Source organism: Gallinula chloropus (genome assembly GCF_964237585.1).
Source record: "Gallinula chloropus genome assembly, chromosome: 6".
NCBI lineage: Eukaryota > Metazoa > Chordata > Aves > Gruiformes > Rallidae > Gallinula > Gallinula chloropus.
The window spans coordinates 20,897,352-20,918,054 of NC_140091.1; the positions used below are offsets into that span (position 1 = coordinate 20,897,352).

The following is a 20,703-nucleotide window of genomic DNA, read 5'->3' on the forward strand; positions in this document are numbered from 1 at the left end:
GCCACAAAGCGGTCCCCGAAGCCCTTGAAACGAAGGAAAAGCTGCCAGCAGAACCTTGCTGTTACACAGCTGCTCACAACCCTGACGTACACACGGCTGCATTAAAAGTCATTACACAAAGTGTAGCGTGTACCTGGTTAGAATAAAATAACTGGTAAAAGCCGCCTTCTGAAGAACCTGGTCACCTGCTGATGGCACAGATGAGGAACAGATTAACCGGTTCTTCACCTAATAACAACTCGTTACTTGTAGCACACTTTTAATTACAACAAATTTCCTTACCATTACCTGGTGAGGGCACATGTGGAGTCCTGTGTCTACTTCTGGGCTCCCCAGTTCAAGAAAGACAGGGAACTACTGAAGAGAGTCCAGTGGAGAGCTACCAGGATGAGGAGGGGCCCGGAACATCTCTCATGTAAGGAAAGGCTGAGAGAGCTGGGTCTGTCTAGTCTAGAGAAGAGAAGATTGAGGGGGGATCTGATTCACATTTATAAATATCTAAAGGGTCGATGTCTAGAGGACAGGGCCAGACTCGTTTTAGTGGTGCCCTGTGACAGGACAAGGGCAAACTGGCACAAACTGGAACACAGGAAGTTCCACCTCAATATAAGGAAAAGCTTCTTCCCAGTGAGGGTGACAAAGCTCTGGGACAGGCTGCCCAGAGACACTGCAGAGTCTCCTTCTCTGGAGATATTCAAAACCTGCCTGGATGCGATCCTGTGCAATGCACTCTAGGCGATCCTGCTTTAGCAGGGGAGTTGGAGTCGATCTCCAGAGGTTCCTTCCAACCCCTACGATTCTGTGATTAAAAACCACACAGAGGGAAGAGGCAGTGAGGTGCTGGCATGGTTCATGCTGCTGCCAGAACGGTAACAACCCAAACCACCGCGGGTGTAGTCAGCAGCCGTTAATCAGAGGTTTAAATGGCACACCATGCTGCGAGACCTACAGGAATCTCAGCAGGAAACTAGGAGTGTAGGTATTCCAAGCCCTGGCTAAGTACAAACGTGGAAGACAGAGATAAGACGGTGGCATTATGGCAAACTACTGAAATGACTAAAACATGGTTGCTCAGTCTCCATGTCTGGCCCTCCAAAGCCACAACCTCACCTGGGTTCTTCAGATGCAGTAACTTCACACAACACACGAGGAGCGGCCCATCTCAGCTCTTCTGCCTCAACACACAGTCCCTGCATGTACTTCCCTGCAATAAAGGAGCTAACGAAACCCGTACACTATAACCACTTAGACACCACCAAAAGCCTGTGGCCTCAGCAAAGGTCTGCCTTAGGGCAGAACAAATTTGCCTGAGGATGGAAAATGTCATTTGTCCATTTACAATTCTAAATTAAGGTGTCCCACAAGAAGAACTTTTGAATAATACATGCACAAGCCTAAACAACACTTGAGAGATGGAGATGCTACAAGGACCAGAAGCTATGGGTATTTGAAGACTTCCCTGCCCAAAGCATACGAGTAAAATACCCGTTTCACCAGTAACATACTTTGTCCTCTCCTGGGGACGTTCTGTTATGATTCCCCAAACCACCAGTCTACTCTGCACTTAAATGTCTCATAAAACAGACTTCTTCCGCCATTAAAAGAATCTGTGCTTATTCAAACAGCTTCTAGAGGAAGAAGAAGAAGAAAAGATCACGAGCATTACATATTGCATTTAAAGAAAACAAAGAAAGAAAAAGCCATGCTGCCAAGATGCAGAGATGCCCTCATATGATTAATGTGTCTGAGCTTCCCCTTCCAAAATCCTCTGTGTTTGGTCACTTGTCCTAACGCTACCAGTCGGAAAATTCAGCTTGCAAGCTTTGAGCAGGGATGAGCATCACAAGCAAACAACAAAACCCCCTTCCCAGGTAATATCTGCACTTTGAAAAGTTTCATTTTGATCGGAATCACCTTTGCTTTACTGAGAGCAAGTCTCAGGGTGAGGAAAAGGAGAAGCCTTCAGCATCACTGTCGTGCTCTCCTCAAGAAGGTTAAAGTCTGGCAGCAGTTAGTGGAAGACTGCGATAAAATCCTGAAGATCTCCAGGCATTTTTTGCTGCCTGAAATTGCTTTTCGGAGACTCCTGCCAGCACAGGCAAAAGCACCGAGGTTTCCTTAGATTCATCCTACTTTTTCACAGGACCTGGACAAAGGAAAAGCCAGCAGAAACCAGGGATGCACAAGTTGGGGGGGAAGTTAGTATTTTCTCAAGGCTGTGCTGGGGTGCAGAGCCATTTACAGCTTCTTGAGGTTTCTCCACTCACATGCTGTTCCACCTCCCATGGTATTCTCCGGAAGGCTCTTTCTGACATCAGACAAAGGAAGGAGTCCTTTTATTTAAGACTCACTTGAAAGAGGCGTGAGTAGGAAGCTACCCTTAAACATCCTCCCATATTGCTTTCACCCCGCTAATCTGCAACTACGACCACAGCCTTTTGTTAACAGAACCGCCTTGGGACTGCAGAGATCTAGGAGCAAAATTAGAATATCCTAAAAATAAATTAAAATAAAATTTAAACATGACTATGTTCAGCAGAACCCCCCCACAATTCTACCTGACCTTCAGATCTGGTTTAGCAAAAATCATGTAGTCTTTGGAAAAATACTATCCCCAAGCAGCACTCCAGGTAACACACAAAAGTGTGGGAAAACGCCACCTCTGTGATGCTCCTCTTTCTGGAGAGGCCTAAAAATTAATGGGCACCTAATTAACTAATTTTTGGCTTTGATTTTCAAATGGTACACAGAAAATAGTTTAATCTAAACAACCCGGCAAAAGAGATGTAAATTCAGTCCGTCGGGAGAAGGATGGGCGCACCACTCCCTGGGATATTCCCACTACAAATATCCCACCTTGGGATATTCCCAGTGCCTTGCACTGAGAGATCCAGATCCTCAGAAGGTGTCAGCCTTCTGACACTAACACTAGAGAAAAATAATTCAAAACATTTATTTCTTTGGCCACCAATGTAATGTGGAAAGATAAAAGAATTACACGTTGAGAACTAAGTGTGCAACAGTATTCAAGCTGATGTGCTTCCCACCAACTACAGGGCAGCAACCATCTCTCTAAAACTTAATTTCTCATACTCAAGATGAACCAGCTAACAAATTAATTAATCACTGCATTGATAGGCTCTTCTCAATAACCAATTTTTAATACTGATCAGTAAGTGATTTTCCCAAAGAAGGACCTGTTAGCAGTTTTGCTGAGTGTGAAAGGAGAGTGTGCTTACAAATATCCATTTGCCAAGCACTCCCAAATACAAAATAACCAGAAACCCAACCTAAACACTATTTTTAAAAGGTCCTCAATCAAGCAAAACACTCCCAGCTTCTCAGCTGGGGAAACACAAAGATTCAGCACAGAACCAGGCCTGGCGCGATGCCTTGTGCTTCCCCAAGCACAATCACGGCACAGATTCCAAGGCAGGAGCGAGGGGACGACACTCTTCCTGTCAGACCACATGGAAACTACAGCTTCCCTTCCCTTTGAAGAGCTGTATTTTAAGGAGAAATTCACATCACCATTCCAGAAACTAAAGAAGCACACAGGATTTGGTGAAGAAAAAATTCCTTTTCAGGTAGCGCTTTTGCTGCTATCACACTATTTATTTATTTATCATTTTTAACTGTTCCTCAGGCAGCAGCCCTGAGGTTCCAAAACCAGTACGGCAGCGACCCTGGCACAGCCTCCAGTACACTGCAAGCATTGTAACCCAGAGACAAGAGTAATAACAGCACAATCACCACCTTCCCACATGAAGGAGTTTCGGGGTTTTTTCTTCTTTTTCATATACATTTCTCCATACATTTTGCTTTCCTATTAGGCACATCTCTACATGTGACCCTTTTTATTTAACACTTCACATACATTTTTGTCTCACGGCCACTTATTATTTTTTTCTTTTAAGGGATCCTGACATTTTAGCAGCCTCCTCAGTGTGTTTGTCTATGGGGAGACTTTATTATTCCTAAATTATCAACAACTTTTCCATATCGATTTCTTTGGTCAGTGTCCAGTCGTCTACCTACTAGGTATTCCATAAGCCAAAGATCTTTAGGCACATGAAAGTGGGATAGGTACTCAGATGACAGCTTTAAAAGTCTCCTTCTTTAATCAGATTTTTACAGAAGAACACGAGACGAGATAATGACAGAACAAAAACCAACAGTGACAGATTGGGCGACTGGAATCCCTCTTGGACTTTTTTTATTCATCAAATGTCCAACCTTATAATTTTGGAAGAGAATTTAGCACCAGCTGGATTCCTCAGACAGCATTAGGAAAACAATAACAAACCTCCCTCAAAAAAAAATTTAAAATCATGATTTTAGAAAACACTCTCCGAAAAAACAAAACACACTCATTAGGTTCTGACCAGGTTCTGTGACTGACCTCCGGGTCAAATCCTGTCACGGAAACAGCAAGGATTTAACTCTGCTGAGGATGTTTGGTCTGACAGATTCCAAGAGACTCAGATTTACAAAGAAGAGGTTGAAGTGTGACTTCACAGCAACTGAAATTCAGGGTCCAGATAAATTTGTGTTCTCACACCAACAACGTTAAGCTAATGTTTTAGAAACAACCTCCCCTCCAAAAAAGGGTGAAGAAACAAGGAGCCTACGTTTTTGTTTGCAGGGTGCTGGACGTCTTCTATATCCTCTCCCTCCAAGGACCAGCCCGAGGTAAAAAGGAAACCTTTGGTCCCACCTGACAACTCCACAAGCTCAACGCACAGTAGAGAGAAGAAAAGTATCAAAAGCTGTGCCCTTTAGGGCAAGGGGCCAGTGGGCTGGTGAGTAAACCTTGTGCCACAGCCCCAAAACAAAGATCCCTCCCTGACCCACCACTTGCAGGCAGCAAAGCTTCAAGTTCATGGACATCAAGTCCCTGCACTGAGGTTATTGAAGCTGGGTTCAACTAAGGCACTACTGATGCACAGGAGTTAGCTTGCAGTACTTGTACATATCTGCAGTTGCCATACTGTGCTAGCAACACTTTAACCACCTCCAGACTGTGCTTAATGAGAGGTCAGCTCAACTTCCAGCATTTTCTAGAACTTTTCTTGAGTTTCAGGAGGTCCCACAAAAAATTGTTACCAGGAATCATAGAATCATAGGGGTTGGAAGGGACCTCAAGAGATCATTGAGTCCAACCAACACAACACCAACACAAACCAGAAGCAGCAAGCAACCAGGTCTGGAACGTAGATGCGAAACCATGTTACGGTATGAAACCAGCCCCAGGAGCCGTGAGAAATTCCCTCATTCCTTGTCTCACATGTGGAGGACCTACAAATCAGGAAACAATCACAGAATACTGACAGAAGGAAATGAATCCAGGTCCTGCTTGTAAGAAGAGTTGGGGCTATGCATCCTTACAGAGCAGCAGTCAGCCAAAAAGAGCCTTCCAAAATAAACAGCAACTCCACAAAAGAAGGCGGCAGACACATTTCCATAGACATGGAGCATTCCGAGAGACGTGCACAGACTGCTACCCACATTTCCACTATATTTATCAGGGCTAATCATCAGCAACAGCTCTAGGAATGCTTCACATCATGTTTCACTCTGGTTTAAAGCCTGTATAATGCTAAAAACAGGTAGATAAACATTTAAGACGGCAATCAGGCAGGTCTGAGGTTTGGATTTGAAACCATTCACTCTGGAGCCCTAACCCAAAAGAACTTTTGACAAAGAACGGAGCATAACATCAGGCAACTAAAGCCAAGGTTGGTTTTCATATACATAATACTACTTTATTCCATTGTTTCAACTTTCTTACAGGTTTAAAAAACGTACAGGGGTTCAGAACCACCTCAACAGAACAAAGGACACATAATTAAAGGAGATCTATAGTCAAACCACAAGTGTGCAAGCGTGGTTAGCTTCCATTACAAAAAGTAATAGGCACGATCTTTACATATGCATTTTGGTGAAAGAAGGAATAAATAGTGCAGTGTCAAAAGGCACCATCAATCAATAATTGGGCCTTTTTTTAAAAAGCCAATAACCATCTAAGAAAATTACATTTGGTTCAAAATAATAATTTAAATATGTTATTGACTGGCATGCATCTGAACCCCTGGAAATTGATTACACAAACCTAATGTGTGCCCTTGCAAAATGAAAGAAGATTTCATCAGTGGACCTGAAAATCAGTTCAGTACAAAAGGAAATAAAATACTGAAGTTCTCTGCCTGTATTTAACGCTAAATCGGCTTGTTCGCCTCCTCCGAGAACACCTGTCTCACAAACAGCTACTCAACAACTGTGCAGAAGGTTTTCTCTTAAAGCAAGTGCAATTTTTTTTTAACCCTGTAGCATTGACCTATTCCATGTGCAATGAAAACATCAGGCACAGGCCACGACGTATGGTTTTCTCTAAAAAAAACTAAAAAAAAAGAAAAAAAAAAGAAGGGAAAAAATACAGTATATGTGCAAGCCAGGTTCACACAAGGGACTGACAGCTACAACAGTAAGCTATGAAGGCTTCCCAAAGAAAAGGGTTAGTTAGTTTTAATTTTCTAAGCAGTGATGCACGCCGCTGTGAGCGGTTATCATATCTGCGTTAGGATTATCTGTGGAGCCAATAAAGGGAAAGCTTTAGTACACCCTAAAGGACACTACATCGATACCGTGCGCTAATTTAACGGGGTCGAGAGAATGAAAGATTAAAGGAGGCATTCTACGTGGGCAGCTGCCATTGCTCAGCCAGCCAGGGAGGGCTATTGCTTTCTGCTGGAAGAATGGTCTGAAACTCAGCTTGGCTCGTAGGTGCCCTTAAACTAAACCACTTGGACACGATGGAATATGGGGATGCACAGTAAGGGGCGGGGACAGGGTTAAGGAGGAATGAGAGGGAGAGCTTCAGTTTAAGTTGTACCATAACCGTGCTGGTTTCTCCCAAAGCGTCACACGCAGCGTGAGGTTTAATGCATGGCGGTTTGTTTGCACCACTGAAAACTGTACACAGCGTTAGCAGAGATAGAGCTGATTATTCGTCTGCAGCATCTACTATAGTCCTCGGGTATATAATTTACGGATAGCCGCTTACTGTGTTGGTGACTGCTTCCTCTTAAATATAATCTGGATTTGGAAGGCTACAGTATATTCTGACACAGAGATAGTAGTAAGACAACTTTTCTACAAGGGGGGAAATATAAGGTAGTAAGTAGCTAACTCATTTATTTTACGAGGAACCTCCACTGATGTGGTAGTTATTTCATGCCCTTTGGAAGATTTGTGAGTTCGGACTTCCTCCGCGGTCTCTGCCGCATCGCTCTCCCCACCATTTCACAAGTTCAGTGACCCTTCTTTAACAGCAACCTTGGCCTTTCCCTTTGCACATCGTTTCCAAACTCCCTCTAACGTGACAGCAAACTATCCAAGTAAACATTTCTCTTCTGGCAAGTTTCCTGACACAGCACATACTAGCAAAGCTCCACATTTGATTACATGCACCAGTTTTCTTTAAATGGAGCAGGAATTAGCCCGTTTTCTCGGTTTCGGGTCCCGTACGTCCCTGTCTTTTAAGCACATACAAGATGAACATATCGTCTCCGACAGTCTCCGCAGTCCCAGCCTGAAAACGCTGTTGGAGAGGCTATATATCACACAGTTGCAGAAACTATTGCTTATAGCAAGCCACGTCGTTAAGAAGGAAAGCGACGGGTTTTCCAACACCCTAGAGCTCTCCAGCAGAAAGTATATGATATAGGGGAGCCACAGCACATAGAACACACTGGTTATCCGAAACAAAACCATGGCATAGCGGCGATCGGGGCTGTGCCCAGTCTCCCCAGCAGCATCCACTTCGTGGCTAGGAAATCGAGCTCTCCGATCCTTTATCTCTTTGGTGTGCTGCCGGCAGATTTTAAAGATGTGGAAATAGGTGAAACATATGACAAAGGCAGCAGGAGCATATAGTAAGCACACGATAAAGCTGGTAAAGTAGGCGTTAGTTAGCCAGGAGGTAGCACACCATTCAAAAATATCTCCGTGGTAACCAGGTTTTCCCCAACCGAAAAAGGAAGGCAAGAAGATGAGACAAGAGTATATCCAGATCAAAATGATGCAGATTCTCAAGCGACAAGGTGTGACCAGTTGGTTATAGGAGAGAGGCTTTGTTATAGCGAGATAGCGATCCACGCTGATGCAAGCGAGACATGCCATAGATACGCTTTTTAGCACAGAGATGATATATCCAAAAACTTGGCAAGTCAAGGACTCGTGGACACCTGTCGAGTAGTGGAGCAGTGACAAAGTAGGAACCAAGCAGCTAACTCCAACAAAAAGATCAGCATAGGCCATGGTCTGAATAAAATAGCTGGTGGTATAATGATGCAGGAGTGGAGCACAGTGAAACACAAATATCACAGTTAAGTTACCCGCAATAATTAAAAAGGTTAGCAAGACAATGACGACTGTCTCAAGGATACAGATGTCAACTGCATTGTAGTGACCAAATCCGAGAGGGCAGGAGAGATGCTCAGATATGTTCATAACACTACTGCTCATATTTAGAGTCCTCCATTCAATCCATCGGGACTGGTTCATGCTTTGTGACTGGGGAACACGGCAATCTCAGCCTTAGCGAGCAGATGACCTGCTTAGCAGCAGTTAACTCTGCCTCAGCGTCTCTCGATCTCTCTTTGTAGACACTGCCAGTGCTTACATTCGAGAGGATTACAGTCCCATAGCTGTTGATGCCTCCTCAGCATCAGTGCATCACCTCTGGCACACCTTAGCTTTAAGGAAAGAAAGAAAGAAAGAAAGAAAAGAAGAAGAAGAAGAAAAAAGAAGAAGAAAAAAAAAAAGCCAGAAAGAGAAAGGCCACTGATCAGCTCCTCCAGTGCTCTTGACCAATCTTTAGCAAACACAAGGCACTTCCAAAACAAACAGGTACTGCAAAATACCGACTAAAATCTGACAAGAGACACACATTCATTTCCCAAGGAAAGAGGGATGGAGGGGGGGGGAAATCTCTGCCTGCTTGTTTTCCTGAGAAAGTCATTTACTTTGGAATATAACGAGGTGAGGGGGAGGCAGGGAAGGAGGAACCTCAGTACAGCTCAGGTTTCCTGGACCAGCAGATACCGGAGATAATCTTTTCAGTGGTTCAATTTAAATCACAGACTGACTGGAGAGAAAAGGGAGAAGTTCATCGTCTAACACTGTCTTTTCTGGCTCCTTTCCGGAGGTGGTACTCCGTCTTATCCATGCTATTTCATTGGAAAGGTAAGGGAAACATTTTTGTCAAGGTTAATTCCAATAGACTCACCACTGTTTGGGTATGAATAATGAATTTTATTTGCAGGGAGACGAGTGGGGGATGAGGCAGATTTGTCCCCTGACTCCCAAGAAAGAAAACATACATCTCATACAATGAGGAAGATTGTGTCTATTCATTTAAAAATGAAAATAATTTAAGAATAGAATTTGGAGACTTATGTCACTATGCACAATTCCTTCAAACAGTTCTAGTCCATTACAATTATTAATGCCAGAAGCATAATTCAAGGTCCCCACAGACAAAATAAATCCTCTTGAATTTAATTTCAGCAACGGTAATTTAAAATAATCATCTTTGGCAACTCTGCCGTATCTGCTACGGTGGCTCAGTACACGGGAGTTCACGGGTATATCCATGATATTGCTCACCTCTGTAGCAACACCTGAATCATTTCACAAACCCCCACACGAGAACAGAAACTTCCATCCGCATTCTGCTGCGAAGCTAATGAAATGCTGATTTGACTGGAAAAGCTGCCATTGTTTACTACTCCATTATTCTGGTATTCAGCTTCATCTTCTACATAGGTTTGGGCTTTCTATATTCATTAGATGATTAGCATAATAAATAGCTGCTTTAGAAAATGGTCTTCCAATCGCAGGACATTACCTTGCTTGTTTTAGTCGCAGTTAATGGAGAAAGCAAGCATTAAAAGAAAGCATCTTCTGTGGTCAGCTTTAAGTAAATGCTTGATTAGTTCAGGAATCATTAGGCAGGTAATTAATTGTATACAATCTTGCTTCTGGAAAGGCCCCTAAAAACGTTAAAACCATCTTTAATCCTAGAGTTCCTGAGACTAGAAGACTGGCAGTGAAAATTAATGAATCCACACAAAACGATCTCCAAGGTCATTCAGATATTACGCCAGCATTTGCTTTAAGTCTCTTTAAAAGTGCCAGAATAATCTCTGGGCTGGTTCTGACAGCCCTTGCTGCATCTCCGGGAGGAATGTCAGACACTAGGAAAAGAAAAATTTCCGATGCTGTCGCAGCAGTTTGAGAGAGAGAAGCATTCTTTCCGGAGTTAATTTCCCCTCGCGCATCGCCACGCCGTAGAGAAAAGTCCTTCGGGTTTTATAACATCCCAGAATATTACCAGCTATTCATTCCCTCCGTCTCCCAGCAGCGGAGGACGTATAAAAGCGGTCCTTTCCCTGCCCCTCCGCTAAAGCGATGGAGCGAGCTTTCTCACCTAGGTGCATTCCCATCCTCATCCTCACCAGCCGTCTGACGAGGGGACTCCCGGTGACTGTGGCGCGGCTGGAAGCTGCGCTCGCAATTTCTCTCCTTCCCCCCCTAGAAATGATTGCTTGCACCTGGGGCCGCTCCTCCTCCTCTTCCTCCTCCTCCTCCCGCCGAGCCGCCGCAGCCGCGCCGGGCGCCGGAGAGGTGGCTGGCTCCCCCGGCCGCAGCCAATGGCCGCCCCCCCGCGCTGTCACTAGGTAACGGCGGCCGGGCCCCGCACGGGAACCGGGCCCGGCGGACGGGGATGAGGGGAGGTGGAGGTTTGGGCGGTGCAAGTCTCCCAAAGTCGCCTGGTTCCAGAGTTGGGGTAACGTGGGGTGCAGGCAGCCCTAAAAATACCAACCGCATCACCCAGGTCCAGACACCAGCCACAGTGCTGGAGGCTGATGGGGGGGGGACAGGGATTTTGGAAAGCCCCATCGGCACCCAGCTAAAAATGAAGAGTTCCTCTCAGACTGCCAATTCCATACGCGTCTCCGGCTGCACAGCACAGAGCACTTACAGGCACCGCAGGTCTGCGATGGACCGACACAGATTTTGACCCGCTTGAAAGACAAAATCCCAGTCCCAGAATAATTAATTCTTTTCATACTTGAGGCAGATTGTTTTAAAACTCAACCACAACTGGTTTCACCACTGTACCAATTGGTTAATTGCTCCACCCGATTGCAAACATCCGTTAAAAAACACCCATGAGCAGCACGGTACTTCTCAAAGCGCAGACTTTGTGACCTAATAAACCCATCTCCCTGTGCACACAAAGGGATGCTGTCGTGCCCCCCCAGTTAAGGACTTGGAACTTTTGTTTACTTCATGCTTCCTCAAAATAAATCCAGGAACAGAAGCACAACCATCGAAGTTATCTGCCACACACACAGAGACAGGGAGCCGAAATACCAACCACCAAACCGGATTCGGGGCTACAGATCAGTGAAATGCACGTGCCCCAAACGGTATCAGAGGATTTAACAAGCCAACTCATTAGAAACTACAGTGATTTAAATTCTTTCAGTTCCGAGGCAAACCATGAGCAAAGTTTTAATAAGCTACTCCTGGGTTAACATCTTGTATTTCGAGTACAGCCTGGAGCAAACCCTCCAGGCTGAATGACAGGGCTGGAGAAACGGGAAGCAGCCGAAAGACGCAGCAGCACGAGAGCGGTTTGCCACAGCAGAGAGGTAATTCCCCAGTTCTTCCATCGAAGGATTTAAGAACAAAAATTAACATCCCTCTCTGAGACCTCGGAACGACAAATGGCTGCGACAACAGATTTAGCAACTAAATTTAGTCCCCAAGTACAGCTTTAAGCCACAGCTATCCATACCGCAGGCGGAACAATAGGAAGCAGTTTTTATTCCTCCTCTTGCCACTGCTCCTGTGGGGGAGGAGGAGGAGAACAAACCATGGTGTGCACGGGCATGGCAACAACCACTACTGCTCTCTCCCCTCCCCAGGCTGGTCTGCAGCAGGTGCCAGAGAAACATCGGGCCAAGACATCATAAAATGGATGTTTCGAAGCCTCAAAGACATGAGGGTACATGAGACAAGTGCAAGTGGAGCCTAAATTTAAGTAGACCACAGAAACTATGTGCTCAGTGCAATTCCACTCAATACAGATGTGAATATTGGTAACTACCAAAGCTTCCCCGTGTTACAGCAATCATGGGGTCGCCTTGCTCACAGGGCGGATCCAGGTGATGGATGAAGCCTCTGTGTTCCAAGGACTGAACTCTGATAAGGAGTGCTCACATCAGCCAAATATTTCAGGTCTTGGACAAGAAATCCAGGCAAAGAGGTAACAGAGGAACCACTGGCAACCTCTGCTGGCTGGATGTCAGTGCGGGTAAAAACGCTTTTCTTCTCATGAATTATAATTGAAGGGATGAAGTGATACAAAATTAAGGAAGTTTGATTTCTTTCTTTGTGGAAATAAGAGTAGGCTGCCTTCACTACCACCACCCCCCTCCCCCCCACACCCTACCCTCCCCAAAATACAGTCACGCTGCACGTCGCCAGTGGTTTCATCACTTCAGCTACTCCAGCAGCCCAGCTCCCGGAAGCCTTTTCCGAGGAGCAGCAATGCAAAACTGCCATGGACTGCCTGCCCACACTCACTGGTGCTGCATCATACGTGTATTTGGAGGCAAAGGAAAATTCAAGAAGAAATCAGTCAGTCCTGCCACAGCTCTCCGATTACAGTGACAAGACAAGGTAGTGCTGGAGCAGCGTATCAGAGGCAGCATGTTGAAAAAGCAGTATGGAAAAAGTTTTCCATCCGGAGATTAGAGACATGCTAGGGATTGTAGTGGAGTTTTAAAATGTGCTTCAGGAATGATTTTCAAAAAAAAAATGCATATGAAAAAAGGAAGAGAGAGGAAACAGTTATACTGGAAGAATTTAAGGGCCATCCCTGAAGCAGTATTTTACCTGGCACACAAACCCCGTAGCTGGTTATGTCCAGCAAAAGGACTTACATGCTCTTCCTTCAGCTGAATAGAAGGTGTTTCCACACCTTCTTCACAAATTACACCAGCTACAAACAACAGAAGTTACCATCCAAAACAGAGGACTCACACACCATCTGATCCTGCTGAGAGGAGATGCGGTAGTAGGTCGAGCTCTATGGGTGAAAAGCCAACCTGGGAAAGCAGCAATGATGGGGATGACCCTGCAAGGAAGCGCAGTAAAGGCGCTCAGACAGAAGAAGTCCAAGCAGAGGCAGACCTAGAGGCTCCAAGCAAGGAAACAATCTCATTTCTTCTATTCGGAAAGGAATGGGAATATTTGATGTTTTTTGTAGGACAACAGGACTGACAGAAGCGATTCCTGCAACGCACAAAGCAGCATCTCAGCCGCATGCCGCTCGTTTCTAGTTTGAAGTCTTTCAGGACGCTGATTATTTAATATTTTAAATGAACAGCAATAATTGCTGTGAAACCTTTTCAGAAAACATTGATCAGAGCAGGGAGATGCAGCTGACAGTGTGGGATGAGGAACTTAATGGTGATTTAGTCAGATGCAGATCTGCACCCTTAGCCTGCAGAACAAAGGTGTGACTTCAGTTTGCTTTATTTTTAACCTACCTCTCGCATTTACTCGTCCACCACATCATGCGGACTCTCGGGCTTTGTTTTTAACGCCTCCAGAAAAATTCTGTTCTAGAAAGCTTGCAGCTTAAAGAGGGAGAGGAGGAAGAAAATTCAGCGGTTGCCTAAAAAATTGTGCGTGGTACGTGGTTGGGTTGTTTTACATCAGGCTAGTGTTTGAAGCTCCTTTCTGAAGTCATATTGGTGCTGTATTTATGGCAGAAATCAGTTTTATTTGGTATTTGGAATATAAAGCCTCTTCCCCAAATCCACCCACTGCAGCTGTCTATTTAAAAAGCTGGCACAAAGAGCTCTGGCTTACACCAAACACACTGGGATTTTCACCTGAGTATCACAGAATGATCAGGGTCGGACGGAACGTCAAAAGATCATCTAGTCCAAGCCCCCTGCCGGGGCAGGATCTCCTAGATTAGGTCACCGGAGATACAAGAGACATATGTGTATATATAAAAGAATCTGTGTTTATTCCTCTCAAAGTACTCTCAGACTTAATCATTCTATGTGGGAAGGCATGTCTAGATATCAACCCCCTGCTCAAAGGAAGGCCAGCTTCAAAGCCACATCCAATGCCAAATTGCACCAGGTCCTAGCTAGCCAAGTTGCGAACATCTCCAAGGATGGAATCTTCACAGCTTGCAGGGGGCACTGTCCCAATATCTGACTGCTCTCTCCCTGACTCCCACTATCAGCTCAGAATTTTCCTCATTGCAGTTTGTCTTCATCATCACCAAGACTAAACCCGTTCAGACCAGCGGTGAAAACCCCAAAGTGCCTGTTCTCAAGGAAACTACAGTGTCCAATAGAAAGTTTAAACCCGAGAAATATTTCTCCACCGGATAGTTTTGCTATCACAGATGCTTCCTTCCCTTCTCCCTCCCACCCCAGGATCACAAAGAATGCCAGAAATCATCTTACAGTGCTATGGTCCAGTGACTGCAAAAAAGATCTAAGTGATACAAGTTACACAGCTATGGTTTTGATAGGCAGATGCTCTCACAGGGTGCTCAGCTCACTGTTACAGGGGGAATAAAAAAAATCATCATCACCCCCAAAGCCTTTTCCACACAAGAGGGGACACTGAATTTGATGGCAGTGAGAGCACGTTCTCTAAAGCGGCAAAGAAAGAGGGGGGCAATATGATTTGGGCTGGGGGGACTTGAGGTAAGAAGCTGGAAGGGGACAGGAGCTTCGAGGTACATGAGGGATGTGGGAAGGGAACAAAGGATCCCTTTTCCTCTTACTCCTAACGCCGGCAGGTTCTGTTTCATTCGGCTCCTCTGCTGGAGTCGCTGCCCTGTCCTTTCCCAATACTGATTGCAAGGAAGCAAGTATTAACTGGTATTATATATAAACCTCAGGTAATCAGGGCACTGCAACAGAGACCAAGAAACTGGTAAGAGAGAAGGCGTTTTTACCCATGCTGTGGTGGATCAGTAGAGAACCATGGGCATTCCTCTGTGCATGTGTATTGTGCAGTCCTTTCACAAGGACACTTCTACAGTCTGAAACCAGTGAATTACCTACTAACATAATTCACATGCTTAGTAAGTATTAAGCAAGTTTTCTGAGTAAATTACTACAATCTCCCTTTAATCATTCCCACCTGTGACCTCACAGATTAGACTTTTCCTTATCTCAAGTTTAAGGACAATTTTCTTCCAAAGGAGCCTCCCTCAAGATAACATTGACACTCCTATGACATATGGAATTCACTTCACAAGCTCAGTTCGGAGTGACAAATACCACCCAACTTCAGCCCATCAAATCAATAGCAATAAACCACCACGATAAACTATCTATCGAAATTATTTCAGGGACATGCTGTGAGGTCTAATGAATGGTGATAATTAACATTTTTCAGGAATTAGATATAGCATTTGCGTTAAAAACGGCACTTAAGCTACATAACGATGCTATTTACTAACTGAGCCCTCATGATAAAAAAACCCCAAAAACCTCCAAAATGCATGAAAAGGAACAATGGAAGAATCAGAAAAGCATCTCACAGTGGTATAAAAGCAAAAAATAAAGACATATGCCTTCTGCCAGAGTCATGTGGCTGCCACGAAAACTAATTCATCCATCCTCCAACTAGCAGTAGCACAAACATACAGCATACTGGCAAAAGAATGCGGGCGTACTACCTACGGATGCTCCAAGCTTCCTGACAAAGGGCCCTGGGCTTTGCTTCTCCTTTAGCTCCAGCTTTTGATGGCATGACTAATGTTCAGTTAGTGGTTTTTGACAGCACACTGACCATCTAGAAGAACATGCCTTTCCTTCAAAGCCATCCCTCTGCATTTCAAGTACCACAAGAGACCCAGGCCCTGTCCACACACCCAAAGCATTGCCTCTATGCACAGAAGTACATCAGGGTGAATGGAAACAGACTGGCTATTAATGACACTGCTGTCAAGAGGCAATTAAAATTGTCACCTGTTTAACCAGGGGACAAGAGATGGCAGTTGAGGGAACTGTAAATACGGGCAGACTGTTCAGTCAGTGTTTGGCAGAGCTAGAACAACAGATTTTAAGGCTACTAAGAAAAAATAAAATCCCAAGCACTGTCATCACCTACTGGGATTTTCACACACTGCAAGCCACAGAGTTCTCTTAAACTACAGCACGACCTTTTAAAAGGCAAAAAAAGTTGATTTAATGAGTTCAAATGATGAATAATTTATTGTGGCCTTGATTAGGAAGCCAAGTTCTAAAGGCCATGCAAAAGCAACCACTAAGGTAGGAACACAAGGATTGAAACCATACACATCTGTCAGTCCTTCAAAAATCACAAGTTTGGATGCAGCAAAAAGTAAATATATGCAAGTATGCCTTTCATTCTTCATTGCCTTTCAAAAACAAACCAACCAACCCAGTCTCACCCCATATTATTTCTTTAAATTCTCCCAAGAGCATCACCTCAAAGCGTTCCTCAGAACTCAAAGCCAAGGCCACACATCCATAAACCACCATATGACCAATATTGCTAGGCTGGCTGGAAGCACGTGCCTAGTCACACTGATCATTTATGTTTTGATTTGCATACCTAATTGGCACATTCCACCCTAAACTTGTCCTTTAATGGAATTTTTTAAAATAGTGCTGCTTCAAGGAGACAAGAGGTGGCTCAGAAAAACACCAAACAACTAGGATCATTTAGGAGAAAGAGTTATAGCTTCAAGCATTGCTGTGGACAAAAGACCGCAAGAGTCTCCCGGGGAAGCTGTGATGTCTCCATCCTGGAGTTTCAAAATTCAATGGGACAAGGGCTGGGCAACCTCACCTAACTTTGCAGTTAGCCGCACTGTGGTTAGAGGTGAGACTAGGGCCCCAGAGGATCCTTCTATGGTGCCAACATGGATAAACCAGAAAAGACAGAAGAATTCCCCATACTTCTTCACACCTAGAACTTGCTTTCCCAATCAATCCAAGTTGGTAACAATTACTGTCTGTCCCCAGCCTGCCCCAGTGCCAACAAGCAGCTGACCCAGGACTTGATGCTGGGTCTGTTCCACACCACATCCCACCCTCTCTGTCTCCTGCTAGGCTCTGGAGGCTGGCTGATAAGGACGAACATCTCCTTTACCTCCTTGGTTTCATTACAACAGAATGCAAACAAGGTACACGTAACACTAGAAGAAATGAACACCCTGCTGTGCCACTGCAGCATGGGAGAGGACAATTTATGCGAACTGCTCTCCTTTTCTCATAGTGTTTGTTGTTTTTTTAGGGCCTTAGTAAATCTACCAAACATCAGCCACAGAAAATATACCATAGATTTACTACTTCTTTTAGCATGGGACTTACTGAGGAGCAGCTGGTATCGAGCCCAGATTTGGACTAGTAAATCCGCTTCCATGATTTCTTGAGGACAACAAAGCTGAGAACAATCAAAGTAAAATGTGACTTTTAGAAGACTTATCTTCCTGCAAAGTGTTACTCGGCATTACTACTCCACCACTTCTGTGAAGAAGTGGAAGAGAGGAACATGGAAAAGATACGGCATGAAGACTATTTATAAACTGAAGCGTGGCACAATTTCTTTTTATGGATTTTCAGCTCGGCTTCATTTAGACCAAATTTTCCTCCCAGCTGGAGCTGCTGAAGGGGTATCACTTCTATTCTCTTACGCCATAGAGTCTCTATCAGCAAATGATAACCATATACAAGAAAGGACCGGGAATAGCTCCCTACCAAGAGCAGGCTAGAAGGAAGATTTTGCAAACAGCAGCAGTCAAAGTAGACTCCTGGGTAACTCACAGCCATGGAACCCAGCAACGATGGATGTGTGGGAAATGCTGCTGAAAGCAAGAGTTGCTGATTTATTTCCCTTTGGAGTTAAAAATTAGTTAATTAAAATTTATAAAATTCATCTCACATCTGATAACTAAGTTTTGGGATTAATAACATCTAAATGCATTCAGCTTCCAATAACTAGCAGTTTTTGTCTTAAATTAGTTTGATTGTATTAGATAATGAGGACATTTATATTTATAGCTAGGAATTGGCACACGTAAAATGTTATGTGAGCTGAGAAATTATGTTTTTATTCAGAAAGAAATATCAAACCTGACATTATTTGCCATCTCGGGAGGAAGAAAGAAAGAAATTAAATATATACTTTAGCAGTATGGATTGACAGAATTGTCAACTAATGGACAACATGCCCAGGATGGGACCACAGGGGAAGAAACAGAAGCCCTGGGTCCTACCTGCTCCGTTTGTGTAGGATGGTAGAGACCATCGGTTTTGTATGGCCACCAGAATGAACGGGGCTCAAGGAGACACGCAGCAGCATGTTCCTGACCACCCTTCTCCCCTGCCTGTCTGCCACGGCTGCTGCAGGAACAAACCCAGCCTAATCTGTTCTCCTACTTTTAATGACAGATAAAGGCTGACACGACAACAACAGAGAGTTACTCGCTGCAAAACTTAAATAGTAAGGAACAAGAAAACCGGAGAGTAGGGATGAGGGACAGCTTTCATCAGTGTAAAGAAAAAGGCTTCCCATATCAGTAGCAGCTGCCTGTAGCTTATTTCTTGCTGTTGTATGTGATATGAAGACATCAGAAGTGACTCCAAGCATTACAGGTTTCTAAGACATTAACACAACCACATAAAAGTGAAAGCCCAACAGGAATTTTCTACAAAGGTTTCATACAGTGACTTGCACTGATTTTCCTGCGTAAATTATGGAAATACTTTGTAGTCAAAAAGCTGCCGTAGAAATGGAGAAAGTCTAATTAAAAATAATATATATATATTTTTCAGCTTATGTTCTAACCAAAGTGCTCAGAGGGGAAGAGCTTTCCTGTATTTCCTTTCCTCCCCGAAGAAGTCCTTTATAAAACAAAGCAAAAAAGAAAAAGTGAGGGGAAAAATGGTTACATTCACAAAGCTATATTTTATTGTTATGGCAACTGATGTGCTAAAAATAAAGAAATAAAGTTGTTATGGCAACTAGAATTTTAAAGGCAGTCAAAAGTAGAATAATCAAACATTCTGCTGGCTTCAAATATAACGTCTATGACTCAATTTTCAGAAAGAGCTTCAGAGACAAGGAGTGGTTGGGTTTTTTTGGATTCTGCTTTGGAGATGACAATTAGCACAAGTTCCAGAGAACTCTGCAGAGTACAAGGGAGAAAAAAACAGGTGAACAGAAGATCAGTCATTCCAAGTTCTCACAGGCAGCAGGGAAGCAACACCCACCTCGCACCATTTAATGAGTGTCCTGGCGATTGTACCTCGATCCATAAAACGTATCAGCTTATTACAGAAATAAACAGACCGGGACAGTGTTTGTGTCAGTCATCACTATGCTGCGGCAGAAGGGAGCATCACATCCAAAGGTGCTATGCAACTGAAAGTCATACTTAACCATGGTTAAATGAAGTACTGAAAAGGCAGAGAATACCAAAATCCACAAGAGTTCTGCCCCTCTGTATGTATGGAATTGTGAAGATGACTAGAATTAACGACCGCAACGTACTGCCATTTCTGATACATGTTTGACTGTCACAGGGCTCTGAGCTACACAAGCACTGCCACAGCACCCTTCGGGAACTCGCCGTCTCCCACCCAACACTTGTCAGATTGTCAAAATTGCTGCTTTAATTAAAAAATTAACAGAACTGTGTGCACTGCTAAACGTTCCAAAGCCTGCACTCACATAAGCCTTAATTACTGCTAAGCAAAGTATTTAACAGATATTTCAGAGAATTATGACTAGAAGCAGCAGCTTCTACTGGAAATATTTGCACTGGACTCATGTATGTGGCATGTGCTGGCATCCCAGCACGAGCTAATATTTTACCCCGGTACGTGCCTGCTATTTTGCCTTCACTGCAGTTAAGCAGTTCCTACCAGTGTTATGACTAACTCCTTTCTGGCTCCTAGGAGAAGGCCGTGAGAACTTTCAGCATGCAGAAGCAGCGCAGCCAAGAACACAGATCTAAGTCGGGTTCCTCCTTCGCTTGCACAAAGGGAAAAGAATCCGATGGAATTCCTTATTGCGGCAGCCCGGGGATTGAAGCGATGTGTAAGGAGCACAGCAGGGACAACCACAGCCAAGTTCAGGGGTATTTTGGTAGCTTTCCTTCCTTGGCCTTGGTATTATTAATGCTGAGGCTGGATAAACAGCTAACTTGCTCTGTCACTAAGCATCACAGGTATTTTCAGAAATGCAAAATCAGGTAGGAAAAGACATCAGCTAATGAATCGATGACAGAGCCAACAGCTTCTCCATGTACAACAGTCACTACACACAACACAGCAGCCAGGTTAAACCTTAGCCACATGAATGGCAAGGCTTTAAATCAAAGCCAGAGCAGCACTCCGTCAAATGCCCAGGCTAAAGGAGCCAGGCTGTGCGTTTTCAAGGTTTTGTCGCTGACTCAACCAGCTCCTGAAGACAAAAGACATGCTGTTCTGAACTTTCTATGAAATTAGTTTCCTCGTCATATAATAGTCTAAACTTAATTGAGCGCACGGCTGCCTGCAATGTAAGTCTTGGAGTTCAAAGAAAATGGGCAGCAGTCCGAGCATCACTCCA

The 20,703-nt window shown here is 44.2% G+C and overlaps 2 protein-coding genes across 2 annotated transcripts in view; both read right to left on the reverse strand.

Moving 5' to 3' along the window:
* RABGAP1L (RAB GTPase activating protein 1 like) overlaps positions 1–20,703 on the reverse strand; it is a gene marked incomplete at its 5' end in the record, with an annotated part of 256,452 nt that overhangs the window by 156,838 nt on the left and 78,911 nt on the right. The gene's annotated exons all lie outside the window — the stretch shown is intronic.
* Positions 7,480–8,565, reverse strand: GPR52 (G protein-coupled receptor 52; the record flags this gene model as incomplete). Its single annotated transcript, XM_084265998.1, has 1 exon — positions 7,480–8,565. One exon carries the CDS (start codon positions 8,563–8,565, stop codon positions 7,480–7,482), a length of 1,086 nt encoding a protein of 361 aa, XP_084122124.1.